Here is a 12,729-nt window from a genome sequence, read left to right on the forward strand (position 1 = left end):
GGACACTGCCAACAAGAGCTACGAGTCCCTCTGCTGTTGAGGTCGGCATCAGGAAAAAGCACTGGCACTTTCGGATCCCCTAGATGTGGGGATTTCAGGAGTGGAGGCCCAGCAGCTGATAGTCAGTGGCTTCCCCGGCAGGCAGTCATCCGAGTCCCACGGCGAGTGCCCTCCCAGGGTGCCCTGGCCAGCAGGGCCACAGCAGGGCCAGTTGGCTTTTTAAGAGGGAGGGCGAGGGGCTCTGGCCCATGCAGCCCTGGCAGGGCCCAGAGGCCCAGGGGCGTGCCAGCCATTCCTCAGGCGTGATACGCTGATGTGCTCCGTTCAAGTCTGTGAGCTCACTCGGCGCTCATGTGGCTATTTCTGCCCAGGGCTCTGCGGGGCTCTCCTGCCAGGAAGGGCCTTGGGTGTAGGGTGGTCAGCAGAGGGTGCTTCCCTCCAGGAAGGTGTTTTGGACTAGCTTTGCTTTTGACCGCCCCAGAGGAAGAAATGAGGCAGCAGAACATAAAACACAAAGACCCAGCCAGGCAGGGGTCGAGGAGGGTTTGGTCCTGATGATTTAGTGCGTTTCCGAGCCCGGAGTGAACAAATTCCAGCGCCTGGATCAACGCACCCTCCCATCTACAGGGCTTCTGGTTGCCTTTTTAGGTTCTGCTTGACCAGCCACAACTATGATCACAGTTTAAAGTCAACTGAGAACATTCTAGAGTTTGGGGAGGAGACGCCCATCTGGCCATCAGCCTCGAGGCTCACCTGAACCCTAGCCCGCCCGCTGTTGCAAGAATTCAGGTGTGCTGTAACCAAGACTCATTTAGACCATCGCTTCCTATTGCCTTAGCTGGCAGTTTCCTGTCTGTGTCTTTTCCACTGCGTAAAACTGCTCTGCCTTAGTTCCTTTTTAAGACCTTTTGCCAACTTTCTATATTATAATGGTTTCTCACCATAACCAAACAGGGCATGAGCTCGTTTTCCGACAAAAGATTCTCAGAAGGTGCTCATGAAGATGCGTTATTTCATTCTTCTCCCTATAGTCGAATAGCAGGAGGCACTACTGTGCCAGTCGTCCCAACAAAAGATTATCCGCTGCTGCTGGGACGCAGAGCACCGTTCAGATTGAGGAATTCACTAACGCTGGACACAGAATGTGCATAACACTTGGCTGTGTTCAGAGAATAGGAGAAAGACAGGCAGAAGGGCAGTGAGGGGACACACAGGGCCCCTCAGACCCTGGCATGGCACCGGACCTGGAGTCAGCTCTGTCACTTACAAGCTGGGTACCTTTGGGCACGTTAATACACTTCTCATCTGTAAAACGGGAATAGCAGCAATGACTTTTAAGGCTTGAGCTAACGGCCACAAGACAAGGACCCCGTGCAGATGCTGGCAGCTCTGGGCCTTTGAGGGGGGCCACTATCACCGCCAAGTCCCAGCATGGTCTCCCTGAGGGCACAGCAACGGGTCTTCTTTGCAGACCTATGACCGGCCCTGATCAGGTTTGAGGACTGGAGTCTGTGAATCTAGTTGGATAAGACAGTTTTCACGGAGAACTGAACAGCTTCCACTGAAATTTCTGCCACCTCCCTGAGGCAGCTTAATTAAGAACCCAGCACCACTCTATAAACCTCGGACGACGTTTCTGTCTCGTTGGGCAGACAGCTGGACGGAGGCCTGGCAGGGGCTGCCTGACAAAGTTTGTCCTGATCTGTGAGCACCATTTCCCGTCTTCTCCAAGGTCTTCACGGAGCACCACGTCTCAGAACCACACTGTGGTGGCAGGCAAGGCGCAGGAAGCACACAGCGTGGGGCCAAACAAACACCGGCCTCTGATACTGAAAATGCCCACCATGGAAAAAAGACCAACCGTCCTCTGCTCGGTTCTGTGACCAGAAACTCCCAGCTGGGTCCCCAGAAAGTCTCCTTTCAGAGACTCTCCATCTAGAAAAGGCAACGGTGTTCTGGTCTGTCGTTCTTTCTGGATAAATACTCTTCTCTCAGATTTCGCTAACGCTCAATGGGCGGGCCTCGGTTCTACATCCCATACACTACCTTACTTAATTACCACAACACTTTTGCAGAGCATCTGTATGTCTGCCCAAAGAAGGAAAAAATTACTGAGTTCTACAATCAGACCCTGTCAGAGCTGAGGCCAACCCCACGCCTGCAGCAATTCCGGGAGCAAGTGAAACACTGGTGTGCTGAGGCCAAGCCAGGAGCCCGCGGCCAGGTTGCGCTCTGGAGCCCGACCGACTGGGGCCAGGGCCTGGCTCTGCCTCTTAGCTGCAGGGTGACCTTGAATAAGACATTTAACTTCTCTAGGCCTCAGTTTCTTCATCTATAAAATGGGGATAATGGTACATATGGTACAGTGCTTTCATGAGGATTAAATGAAATGATATTAAATGCCTAGCCTGGTGCCTGGCACACGGTACAGAACTCCATAATGGTGGTTATTATTGTTACTGTAGTTATTATGACTTATCCCTGGTGGGTGGTACCGAGTATGACGAAATTGTTTCTGAAGAGACTCTGTGCTTCTGAATCCAGGGGCTCCGTTACGAAGTATTCCACATCCCAGTTGTCATTGCCCAGTGTCCCTGCTGCTCTGTGGCAGATCCATGGGGAAGGAGCGCAGATGCCTGGAGCAGCTCTGGCTGCTAAGTGCTGATGGCAGGAGAGGCAGTCCCACACCCAGGGCCATGAATACAAAATCTGGGAACCGGGTTATTTTCCTGAAAAGGTCCTTGTCCAAGGAACACACACGGCTTTAGACAGAGAGGTGAGAGAAGGTCAAGTGTCAGAGATGGGCTGCCTGAGCGTGACCTTGGGAGATGGACTTAGCCTGTTGGGCCTCATGCTTCTCATCTGGAAAATGGGGAGAGTTAAGAATAAGGGTTTTCAAAGCAGAAGGGTGAGGAGATGTAGGATGAGCAAGTGCAGGCTGCCAAGTGCCCTCAAACATTGTTGTTTTATGATATAGGGCACATACATATAATAATATAGGGCACATACATGTAGTAATACAGAGCACACACATGGTTCTGGGAACTTGGTAGCGCCCATCAAATGTTTCTTGAATTGCTGGAAGAATTATCTATATGAAGTTCTTAAAATCCTGGCTAACACTCACATAATAATGAAATTTAATTAAAAATGCAAGTATTTTGGTGTGCGAGGTAGGCACTATATCTTAGTCAAGTTATAACATAGGACACTCCGTGCTCTAGGACCACCAGCTTAAGGGACCTCTGGTATAGGAGACTACTGCAAAGACCCTTGGAGAGGCCTTGTCTCCCAGGTCTCACAGCTCGTGTTCAAGGCAGCAAGACCTCTTTGCCACAAAATGGACTGTGGGCCAGACAGGCAACCGTGTTATAGTCTGGAGACGGCTCCGTCTTTTTCCTCCAGGATGATCAGAGCCAGGCTTTCATTAGTCTGTCTGAAGATGGACAGCTCAGGCTAGGAGTGTCAGTGAGTGACTCCTTGTCCTCACGTGGACCCCTGGGCTGAGGGGCCTCTCGTCATAACTGAGTGTGAGTGGGCTCCCTGGTCCAGGAGGCACAGCCCCCTAGGGTGACACTGCATCTCTGGGGTCCGGGCCAGGCAGCATGTACCTTCTTTCCACCTGAACGAGCACCCCCTCCGGTCTCCACGGTTCCTGGGTGAGACGTAGCAATTATGTAAATTTGGGATCTCCTGATGCTGGGCATGGGGAAGAAGCCCAAGGATGCCCGGTGGGTGCTGTGCACGCACTATAGAAATGCTGAGAACATGAGACAAAAAGAGGAAAACCCCGAGGCCAGATGGGGGCAGGTGGGGAGTGACAGTTACATCGAAGGGCAGAAGACAAGTGGCTCTGGACAGAAGAGGAGGAGCCCTTGTATGGCCACCCCATCATAGGTCACCTCCAACTTCCCCGAGCTGTGGTCCAGGTGTGACCCAAGCACGGGTGGATGGGAGCCAACTCCTTCCCACAGGATGCTGCCATCCCAGACTGGGAGGGTCCTGGCTCAGTGTTTAGGCCACCTGGACATCACACATCATGGTCAGCTAAGTGTGCCGCAAGCTGGGGACTGTCTGCAGGTGAGATATCTGGGTTTACTCATCAAATGTTTCTTTCCAAGAGGATTCCTTACAGACTCCCACAAAGAATTAGCCCCCAAGCAGTTCCAGTAATACCCCCTGGTTTGCAACAATTTTATAGGAACACACTTGTGACCCCAGGCTCCCACCTCAACCCCAATATGGACCTCGAGGCCTCGGTTTGTCTGAGACTGCCTCCAGTGTCTCTCCACCCCTGCTGGGCAGATCTGTCTGTTTCCCGTATCCGGGGCACCTTCGCCCTCCCTCTCCTCAAGTCTGTGCTCACAGGGCCTTCAGGACTCAGCCAGGACCAGGCTCTGGGAGGCTCAGCCCCCGGGCTCTCTGTTAATGGGATGTTTGATGTTAGAACTCCCTCGTGCCATCCAGAGTATGTCTCCCTTCGTGGCAGAAGGGTGGGTGCAGTAGAGGGACATGCACGGGGCCTCCCCCCTAGAGCCACACGCTGGACACTGCGGGGCCTGGCCTCTCCCAACCTCAGCCTGGGGAGTCAAATGGGAGGCGGATGTTAGAGCTGTACACACTGAGCCGTTGATGAGATGCTCGTTAAAACCTGATGGAGGGCAGCCTCAGCGTGGAGCAAACCCACTGCTGGCCAAGGGCACTTCTGAAACCAAAGAGGCAGAGTCCAGAATGAAAGGCACTGAACGAGTCTGGAGAAGCCGTTATCAGTCTTTTTTCCTGTCCCAGCCCTCTGAGGGACACAGCGTGGCTCACAGGACCTGTCAGAACCTCAGGAGGAGGGATGAGGGGTGCAGAGGGTGGAGAGGCATGGGCAGCTTGGAGAAAGTCCCCCAGATGATTGTAACCCCTGCCCACCCACCCAGAGGGAAGTACTGATCTTTAAAGCATATCATTAGAAAATATAATTTCTCCCTATGGGAGACTGGCATTCTTTTAGCTAGCTTTTCTTATAAATAACCATTTTAAATTGCAGCTATTGGTAGCATTATTTTCTGTGCTATAGTGAGCGTTATGCAGGTGACCACCTAATTATACTGCCTCTGTATTCAAGAGTTCCAACAGAAGACCACAGAACAGCGGGTTATCAGAAAGAGCAGCCTTGTCATGGCAGTTGGGTTACTTCATACATTGGGAATACAGAATTATCCTTTACAAGTGGCACCGTGCTTGAGCACTTGTCAGATTAGGCAGGAAGAAACATCTCCCACTTCTGAGTCTGTTTCGATGTCTATTTAAAGGTTAGAGGATGCACCACTGTGTGCGGACAGTGACGTGTTTATGGTGAACTTGGCTTGAAAAACTAGACCATGGGGAGAGCAAGACTGGTGAACATCTAGCTGTCGATATATTCTCACAGAATTACAAATCAGACGTCTCAGCGGAGCGAAGAAATATTAGTTGCAAAGAGATGGAGACTTTCAAGGCGCTAGAGAAAGCAAACCAATTGGTCCCCAAATATAATCCATTACAGAGTGTCCCACCAGAGTGGAGAACACCCCCACGAGCTCAAGACTGAAGGTTCTGCCCATTTTGCCTTCTGTCCTTGTGAGACCAACCCCCCACCCCCGCCCCATCAGGGAGTCTCATCAAGCACATTAGCATTTGTCAAAGACCACTGTCAAATGTTCAGGGCAAAAACTACCCACAATGCCTAGATGCTGAGAGACGGGCAGGAAGCTGCAGCATCCTCAAACAGCAATCCCAATTCAAGTCCCACACAGTGTGTCCCAGAGTCCCCCAAAGCTAAACAAGATGATCCAAGAAGGAAAAGCCTGAGGGGGGAAAAGGTGGGAGAAGGGAGTGGCCAGCACCGCTGGGGCAGAGACCCCGTCATCAAAGCATCAGGTTGCCAATGTGACAGGTCTCATTCATAGAATATTTTCCTAACAATTGCATTGCTGCTTAGTTTAGATTTGAGACTACAAATTATACACATTAGGGAAAAAAAAGCCCTGGGAAAGTACCTCATTCAATTAACCTTATTCCTTTGGGTGACGGAGGGAGATGGGCTCGCTTAGGGAAGGCTAATGTCTTGTGGGTTTGATATTGGGGAGATCTTCACTCCTGGCGACAAGAGGTTAAGATAATTAAAATCAGAGAAGTCTTGTTACTAGAGGATATGTTTTGATTATTAGATCAGATGAAGATAAGGGAGCAATAATTTCGGAAGAAGTATTGCCGAATTGTTTCATTAACTGCACAGTATTAAAGAATTCCCCCCAGATACGGATAAAGAACATTAATTTGTGCAACTGCGTTTCATTTTTTGTGAAGGCAAACATTAAAACCTTAACAGATTTAGAAGAAATTGCTCTATAATAAAAAATGGAAGGTCTGCAACCTCCCTCTCAAGTAGTCAGATGCAGAATGCAGTTGAGTTGTACCCTTTAAATGTAACGAAGGAGAGAGAGGCAAATTATCTAATAATAATGCCATGGGTAGGGTCAAAAATGGCTATCCCATGAGCAAATTAGATTTAATTTAGAAATATAAAATGAGTACTGGTACCCACTGGGCAGGCTGACGAGAGATTACAAAACTGGAGAAATAAATGCCACGGTTGATGACAAATGTGACCAGGTCTCAACCACCTCCCCAGCTGCAGGACTGCCTCCTCAGAGGGGCCCAGGCACCAGGCAGTTTCTCAGACGGCGGACGAAATCCACCATCCATCCCAAAGAGGCAGAGAAGAAATGGCGAGGGAGAGCTGTGCGTGCACCGGCGCCAGCAAGGTCAGGACAGCGAGCTGCCAAGAGGACGGACCTCCTGGAAACTCAACTCTGGGTCAGAAACACAGTCAGGTGGCGAGAAGAAAAATCTCTACAGTTTTTCATCAAAATGGGCCTAACTACATTCTAGGATTACTTTTTATAAGAAAAAGTTGTCCTGACACTTTTACACCTAACCTTGATCCAGTTTATTTAGCATACAGTGATATGCTTGGCAGTTAGTCACTCACTCATTCACACGCTCCACAAATGGACACTGAGCAGGGGCAGGAGGTGGCCTGAGCGGACATGGCTCGGGCTGGGGAGAGACGGCAGAGCCGGGGCAAGTCTGGCCTAGGAGCTGGCCCCATGCCCTCGCTGGTCCTGTCTCTTTATCATCAAATAAGATGCCTCCAAGCAGTCCCATCTGGCTCTGACATACTATGAATCTAGGGTCTCAGCACTATCTTCAAATTATGCTAACTTCGACTACTTGCGAATACTTTAAATAAAGTATAATTTTTTAAAAATAATAATGAACAATGTTTGGATTCTGAATTTGTGATACAAATTTATGAGAAACCCCAAGAAGAATCATCTTTTGGTAAGGCTGCCGACGACTCTGTCCGGGAGGTAAGAGGCTAACGGTGCGGGCCCCCATGCTGAAAGCAACACCATGCATTGGGCTGCTCGTGTGCAGCACAGGCCCGAGGGACAAAAATGTCCCTGCAACCAGGGAGCACCGCCCACGGGGCGTGGGGCAGACGTGCCCTCAGTGCATGTCTTGACTTTCATTTCCTTTGGGCACAGGAAGAGTCCCAGTTTCAGCACACTGGGTCCTCCTGCTGGAGGCCTCCTCCAAAATCCAGGCAAGGCCAGCAGAGTTAGACTGAAGGTACATCTATAGAGATGGCCTGTGACCTTGACAACCACCGCCCACGGGGCGTGGGGCAGACGTGCCCTCAGTGCATGTCTTGACACACAAGAAACACACAGCCTCCCCAGGCCGAGCACTGGCATGCTCTGAGTTCTCAGGTGGTGACACAGGGCCGTGGGTGGGCGGGCACCAAGGATGCGGGTTTCTACCCAGTGCTGCACGTGAGGGATGGCTGATCGGGAGGAAAGTGCCGTCCAGGCCAGACCTGGTGTTCAAGTCCGTCTCTCTGCCTTGGGCTCCAGGACTCTGCTTCTAGTTCCCCCACAGAGGTTCAAGGTTGCCCTATTTGTAGTCAATTCCAGACATGACGCCCTCCAAGAAAGAGCTATGAGGGAGCTTACACACCACGCTTCTGGGTGATGCGTCCAGGGGAACCCCAGGCCTCCTTAGACTGCTCTCACCGGACGGAAAAACTTTTGTTGATGGCTGGAGCTCAGGCTGAGAAAAACCCAAGAAGTCACATTGGCTTTTAAAGGAGAATGAATTTTAACCACTACCTTTGCAGACCAGAAAAATGAGATACACTTATGCAATGGCTGAGGCAGGGCAAATAAGGCCGCTTCCGAGATGAGGCCTCCTGCCATGGTCACAGGGCAGGCGTGACCCACTGAAGAGCTCAGGGTGTTAGTGGGGAGCCAGAACCACCAGGCCAGGCGACCCCGGGCTCCCTCCAGGGCCACGTGCGGAGGAAGGCAGAAGGTGTGCGTGCATGCCCAGCCCTCCCTCGGCCGGGAGGCCCCCTGGGCGCCCTTACTTTGAGGGTGCTGTTCTTGGCACTCAGCTGCTGCTCGAGCTGGGAGATCTGGCTGGCCGAGTTCTCGCGCAGCTTGCTGAGGCTGGCCTGGAGTCTCTGCACGTCCTCCACCAGCTGCGCGATCTCCCGCTCTTTGGCGGCCAACTCAACTTCCAGGCTGGAGCGGGTCAGCACCTCTATGGCCTGCTCCTGCGGAGGAGAGAGGAATGACAAACGGCACCGGCCTTGGGCAGGCGCAGGGTCATCTGTGCCGGCGACGGAGGCCGAAGCACGCAGACGGGAGGATGCGGACGGCGAGCCCCTGGGAAGACATCACCTCCTGCCTCTGCTGGGCCCGGACTGCTGACTGCCCTTCCCACGTTGCCTTCCTATCTGCACGGTGGGCTGCCACCTGGATTTGTCCATTCCACTGGCATTTACTGAGTACCCACCTGTACCAGGCACGCAGCAGTGAACAGAAGGGCAGAGTCTCTGTCTTCACAGGGCTGCCAGGTGGGGCGATGGGGCGGGGTGGGTGAGGCGCATTAAACACCTTCATTAGCAGGATGAAGTGTGTTGGACAGTAGTAAGTGCCACGGAAAAACTGAGGTAGGGAGGGGGCGTAGGGTCAGACTCGGGAGGGGTAGTCAGGGTTTTTAATAAGATGGTCAGGAAAAGCCTTATTGAGACAGTGACATTTGAGCAAAGATCTGAAGGAGGTGACAGAGAGGGCCCTGCTGATGGCTGGAAGACCAGTGCTCCAGCCAGGGGAACGCTAGACAGGAAGGCTCTGAGGAGGGCGCCTGGAACGTTCCGAAGCATTCGGATTTTCTAACACAAGATGAGATTTATGTCCTTTTGATTCATGACTAAGTTATCTAGACGCTGAGGTGTTGTTTGACAAACTGATTCTCAGAGTCAACGTTTTAAAAAAAGAGTTAAAAAATGTGAAGATGCATATTTGGGGCTCCTTTGCTTAGGAACTCTTACGATAGCTGATGTTTTTAAAAACTTACTCCCACCCACCACATTTGCTCATTTTGGAAAATATGCAAAACAGGGGAAAAGGTTTTAAAAAAAAAAAAGGAAAAGTCAAATCCATAATTCTACTTCCCAAGGACTAAAGCAGTACTTTTTTCAAGTTTTAAAAGTAATTATGGCTCCTGAACAATTCTGGAAGCTTTTCTGCCAGGCGGATGCTCTTCTGGGGATGACCAAAGGGGATGGGGAGGACAGGACTGTACGGGTCTCTGTGACAGCAGAGACCTGGGGGCAGCTCACGCTGCAGTGCAGAACGCCACCTCCTTGCTGTCATCCCCCAGCCCAGAACTGCCCCGCTTCACGTCTGGATCTTGCCTATACTGGGGTGGGAAAGCATGCCAGCTGCAGCCCTAGTTGGCAGGTGCAGCCGTGCCATTCCATGCACGATGTGCTTGTCATGGGGTTTTCACACTGGGGAGACCAGTCACCCAGGGCAATAACTTTTCACATCTCCCTCCTGGGAAATTAAGGCCTTTGCCATTTAAGAATGTAAAGTTTTGCTGTGCAAAGAAGAGACTCCTTTCTGCTTCTTTGATTTGTATAATATTGTAAAATCAGTTCTTCGTTTCTCCTGACTTCTGGCAGATCTGCACGTGGCCCTGCGGCCCCAGTGAGCATCTTCCTGGTGGCTTATGTAAAAGGCACATGCTGTCCACAACTGTTCTGTTCAGAGTGGGCTCCACGGACTGGTGCCAATTCCCAAACCGTGGCTGGCACACAGTGAGACAAGTACAGAAGTTGAGAGTAAGTGTTTAGAAATTTTTATGGCAATTCAACACTGCTGTGACGTTTTTTATTGTCTTTTATAAAACTACCAGTCTGCAACAGATTAGAAACTAAAAAATCAAAACAAAATTGTCCTTCATCACAGAGAGTTTGGGAAGCACGGCCCTCGGTCCCAACACTGGCCGGGACCCAGGTCAGGAGTCACGGGGACCTGAGACGAGTGTGCCCAGGGGCTCCAGAGGGCAGTGAGAGAGGCAGGCGCGGCTGGGCCGTGAGGAGGGAGAGAGCAACACAGCAGCAAAGGGCTGGTGGATCTCGTCAGAAGGAAGAGGGGTTCCATATCGGGGTGGGGACAGGACAGGTGGGCACAGAGGTTGGAAGGGGCAGGGAGCAGGGCATGACGAAGGAGTGGCCGACACTGAGAGCCCAGCTCGAAAAGGAGCTGGCACGTTGGCACCTGACGGTGAACGCTCGGAAGGGCGCCCAGAGGGGCCTGGACTTGTGGCGGCAGGCCTGGGGGAGCGGGAAGGGAACATGATGCAGAGGATACCCTGGAGGTTGGTCTCAGGGTGGGTATAGACTGAGCCACGTTATCTAATTTAACTCATTTCATCAATCTTCCTACCTGAGGGATGCCAGCCATAAAAACTGTTTAAAGTGCTCTTAGGGAAAGAGTCTCTAAAACCAGCCAAAAAGTGAGCTGCGGTTTTAAATGGGCAAGTCTGAGTTACTGTGTCAGGGACAAGTGGTTCAGATAACATATATGAAAGCAGCAGCTCTCAGTGCTGAGATGATGGGACCTAGGGGTGGGCGTCCCAGAGAGTGTCTGCTCCACTCCTGGGGCCCAGTCTGGCTGGCCACAGGCTGACCGTGTGACCTTGGGCACATCAGCTAACCCTCAGGAACCCGGGTTAGGGTTAGAGTTAGAAAATAATCATTCATGTCTTGCATAAACTAGATGAGATGAGATAATACACCCAAAAGCAGCAAGAGCTTGGAAATAAGGGGGAAAAGACCATTGTCCTTCAAGTCCAAAGGTGGCTCATGCCCATCTCAAACACGAGAGGAAGACACGATGGGAAACTAAGGAAGAAACGGACAAGGGCCAGGAAGGGATCAAGGGGCTGCAGGTGGAGGCGAGGCCTGCGCCTGGGTGATGCAGCAGCCCCTCTCGGTCCGTGGGCACAAGATGGAAAGGAAGCCACATAACAGGGTGGACGAAGCAGATGTGCCGAGAGGAGGGTGGCCTTTGAAACTGCAGGAGCTGGGGGTCAGGCAGTTCAGATGCCGACTCTGTCTCAGTTGAGATCATTAGCGAGAAGAGCGGCATGTGAGGAGGCACACGTGATTTAAAGGGGGGCTAGGACCACTGGCTCCTCTGTGTCTGTCCGGGCTTCAACTCAGCCACACTTGAATCGTTGGGGGCTTTAGGAAATATACAGGTTCTGAGCCCTACCCTGGAGACTGGTTCAGGGGGTCTGGGGTAGGGCCCAGGGACTCCCTGGTGATTCTGATGGGGTTCAGGGCCAGGACCCTGGCTCAGACAAGCCTCTGAAGGAAGGAACAGAAACTGACTTCCCCAAATCTGACAAGAGGCCCCTGTGGGCACCGGAACAAGGTCCCGAGAGTCTGTCCCAGCAGGGACATTCCCACGGCTCCAGGCTCCCAAGACCTCTAAGGGCATCCCACATTCCTCACGGGTGCAGTGTCCTGGGGGGCGCTCACGGCTCAGGAGAGGAGAGAAGAGGCTATGTGGGAATGCTTTGTGCATCTAAAGACATTGTAAGAAAATGAAAGGATGTGTTTCCAAAGGGAAAATGCAGGTAAAAACAGAAGTTACTGATGCCGTATCCCATTACATTTTGTCCCTCCCCCTCTCCCAACCTGCTCGCGTGAAACATCACGCATCGCATAACTGTCTACCGAGTCCTCCCACCAAGACTAGTCGGCGAGGCTGAAGTTAGCCAGATAGCGATCTCTCTTGTCCTGCAGCCCTTTGCATATTAAATATGAATGAGACGCAAGAGCGCTACCCAATACGAGGGAACCTAACTGTGAAATGATGGTGTGCCTAGGACCCCAGCCTGAGAGACACATACCTCAAGTCTGGGCTAGTGCTCCTTTTAGTTACCCCCTGGGGGAAAGACAAGGGAATGGGAGCCTCGGTTTTACTTCCCTTTCTTTTTGCCCCTCTATTCCTGCCAACACCAAGTGGCCAAAGTTGGCTGGGTTCTCTCCAGTATTCACTTGAAAGACTCACCTGGTAGACAGATAGAGAGGGGTATTTTCTGATATTACGATGTGTTTAGGTTCAAGAAGGTGGCCTGGTGTGGTGCGCCAGATGTGACGAAGGACGTGCATACATCCTGTCCCATTTAATGCACATGAAGGAGGGGTGGCTCGATGTAGGCGACAAAGAGTGGACGTTGGAGCAGGACAGACTTAGGAGCAAATTTCAGCTTGATCATTTTCTAGGTGTGGGACCTTAGGCAAATTACTGAACTCCTCTGAGCCTGTTTCCT

The 12,729-nt window shown here is 51.7% G+C and overlaps 1 protein-coding gene across 11 annotated transcripts in view; it reads right to left on the minus strand.

Annotated features, from left to right (window-relative positions):
- Nucleotides 1–12,729, minus strand: part of CUX1 (cut like homeobox 1) — a 375,717-nt gene that overhangs the window by 80,167 nt on the left and 282,821 nt on the right. For 8 of the 11 annotated variants that reach the window (XM_058569067.1, XM_058569066.1, XM_058569065.1 and 5 more), the window contains exon 11: nt 8,462–8,650. In XM_058569067.1, the coding sequence (XP_058425050.1) occupies nt 8,462–8,650 (189 nt within the window). The remainder of the gene's footprint in view (nt 1–8,461; nt 8,651–12,729) is intronic. The other 3 variants (XM_058569068.1, XM_058569064.1, XM_058569060.1) reach the window with 1 other exon arrangement.

The sequence above is a fragment of the Diceros bicornis genome, chromosome 26 (genome assembly GCF_020826845.1).
Source record: "Diceros bicornis minor isolate mBicDic1 chromosome 26, mDicBic1.mat.cur, whole genome shotgun sequence".
Taxonomy (NCBI): Eukaryota; Metazoa; Chordata; class Mammalia; order Perissodactyla; family Rhinocerotidae; genus Diceros; species Diceros bicornis.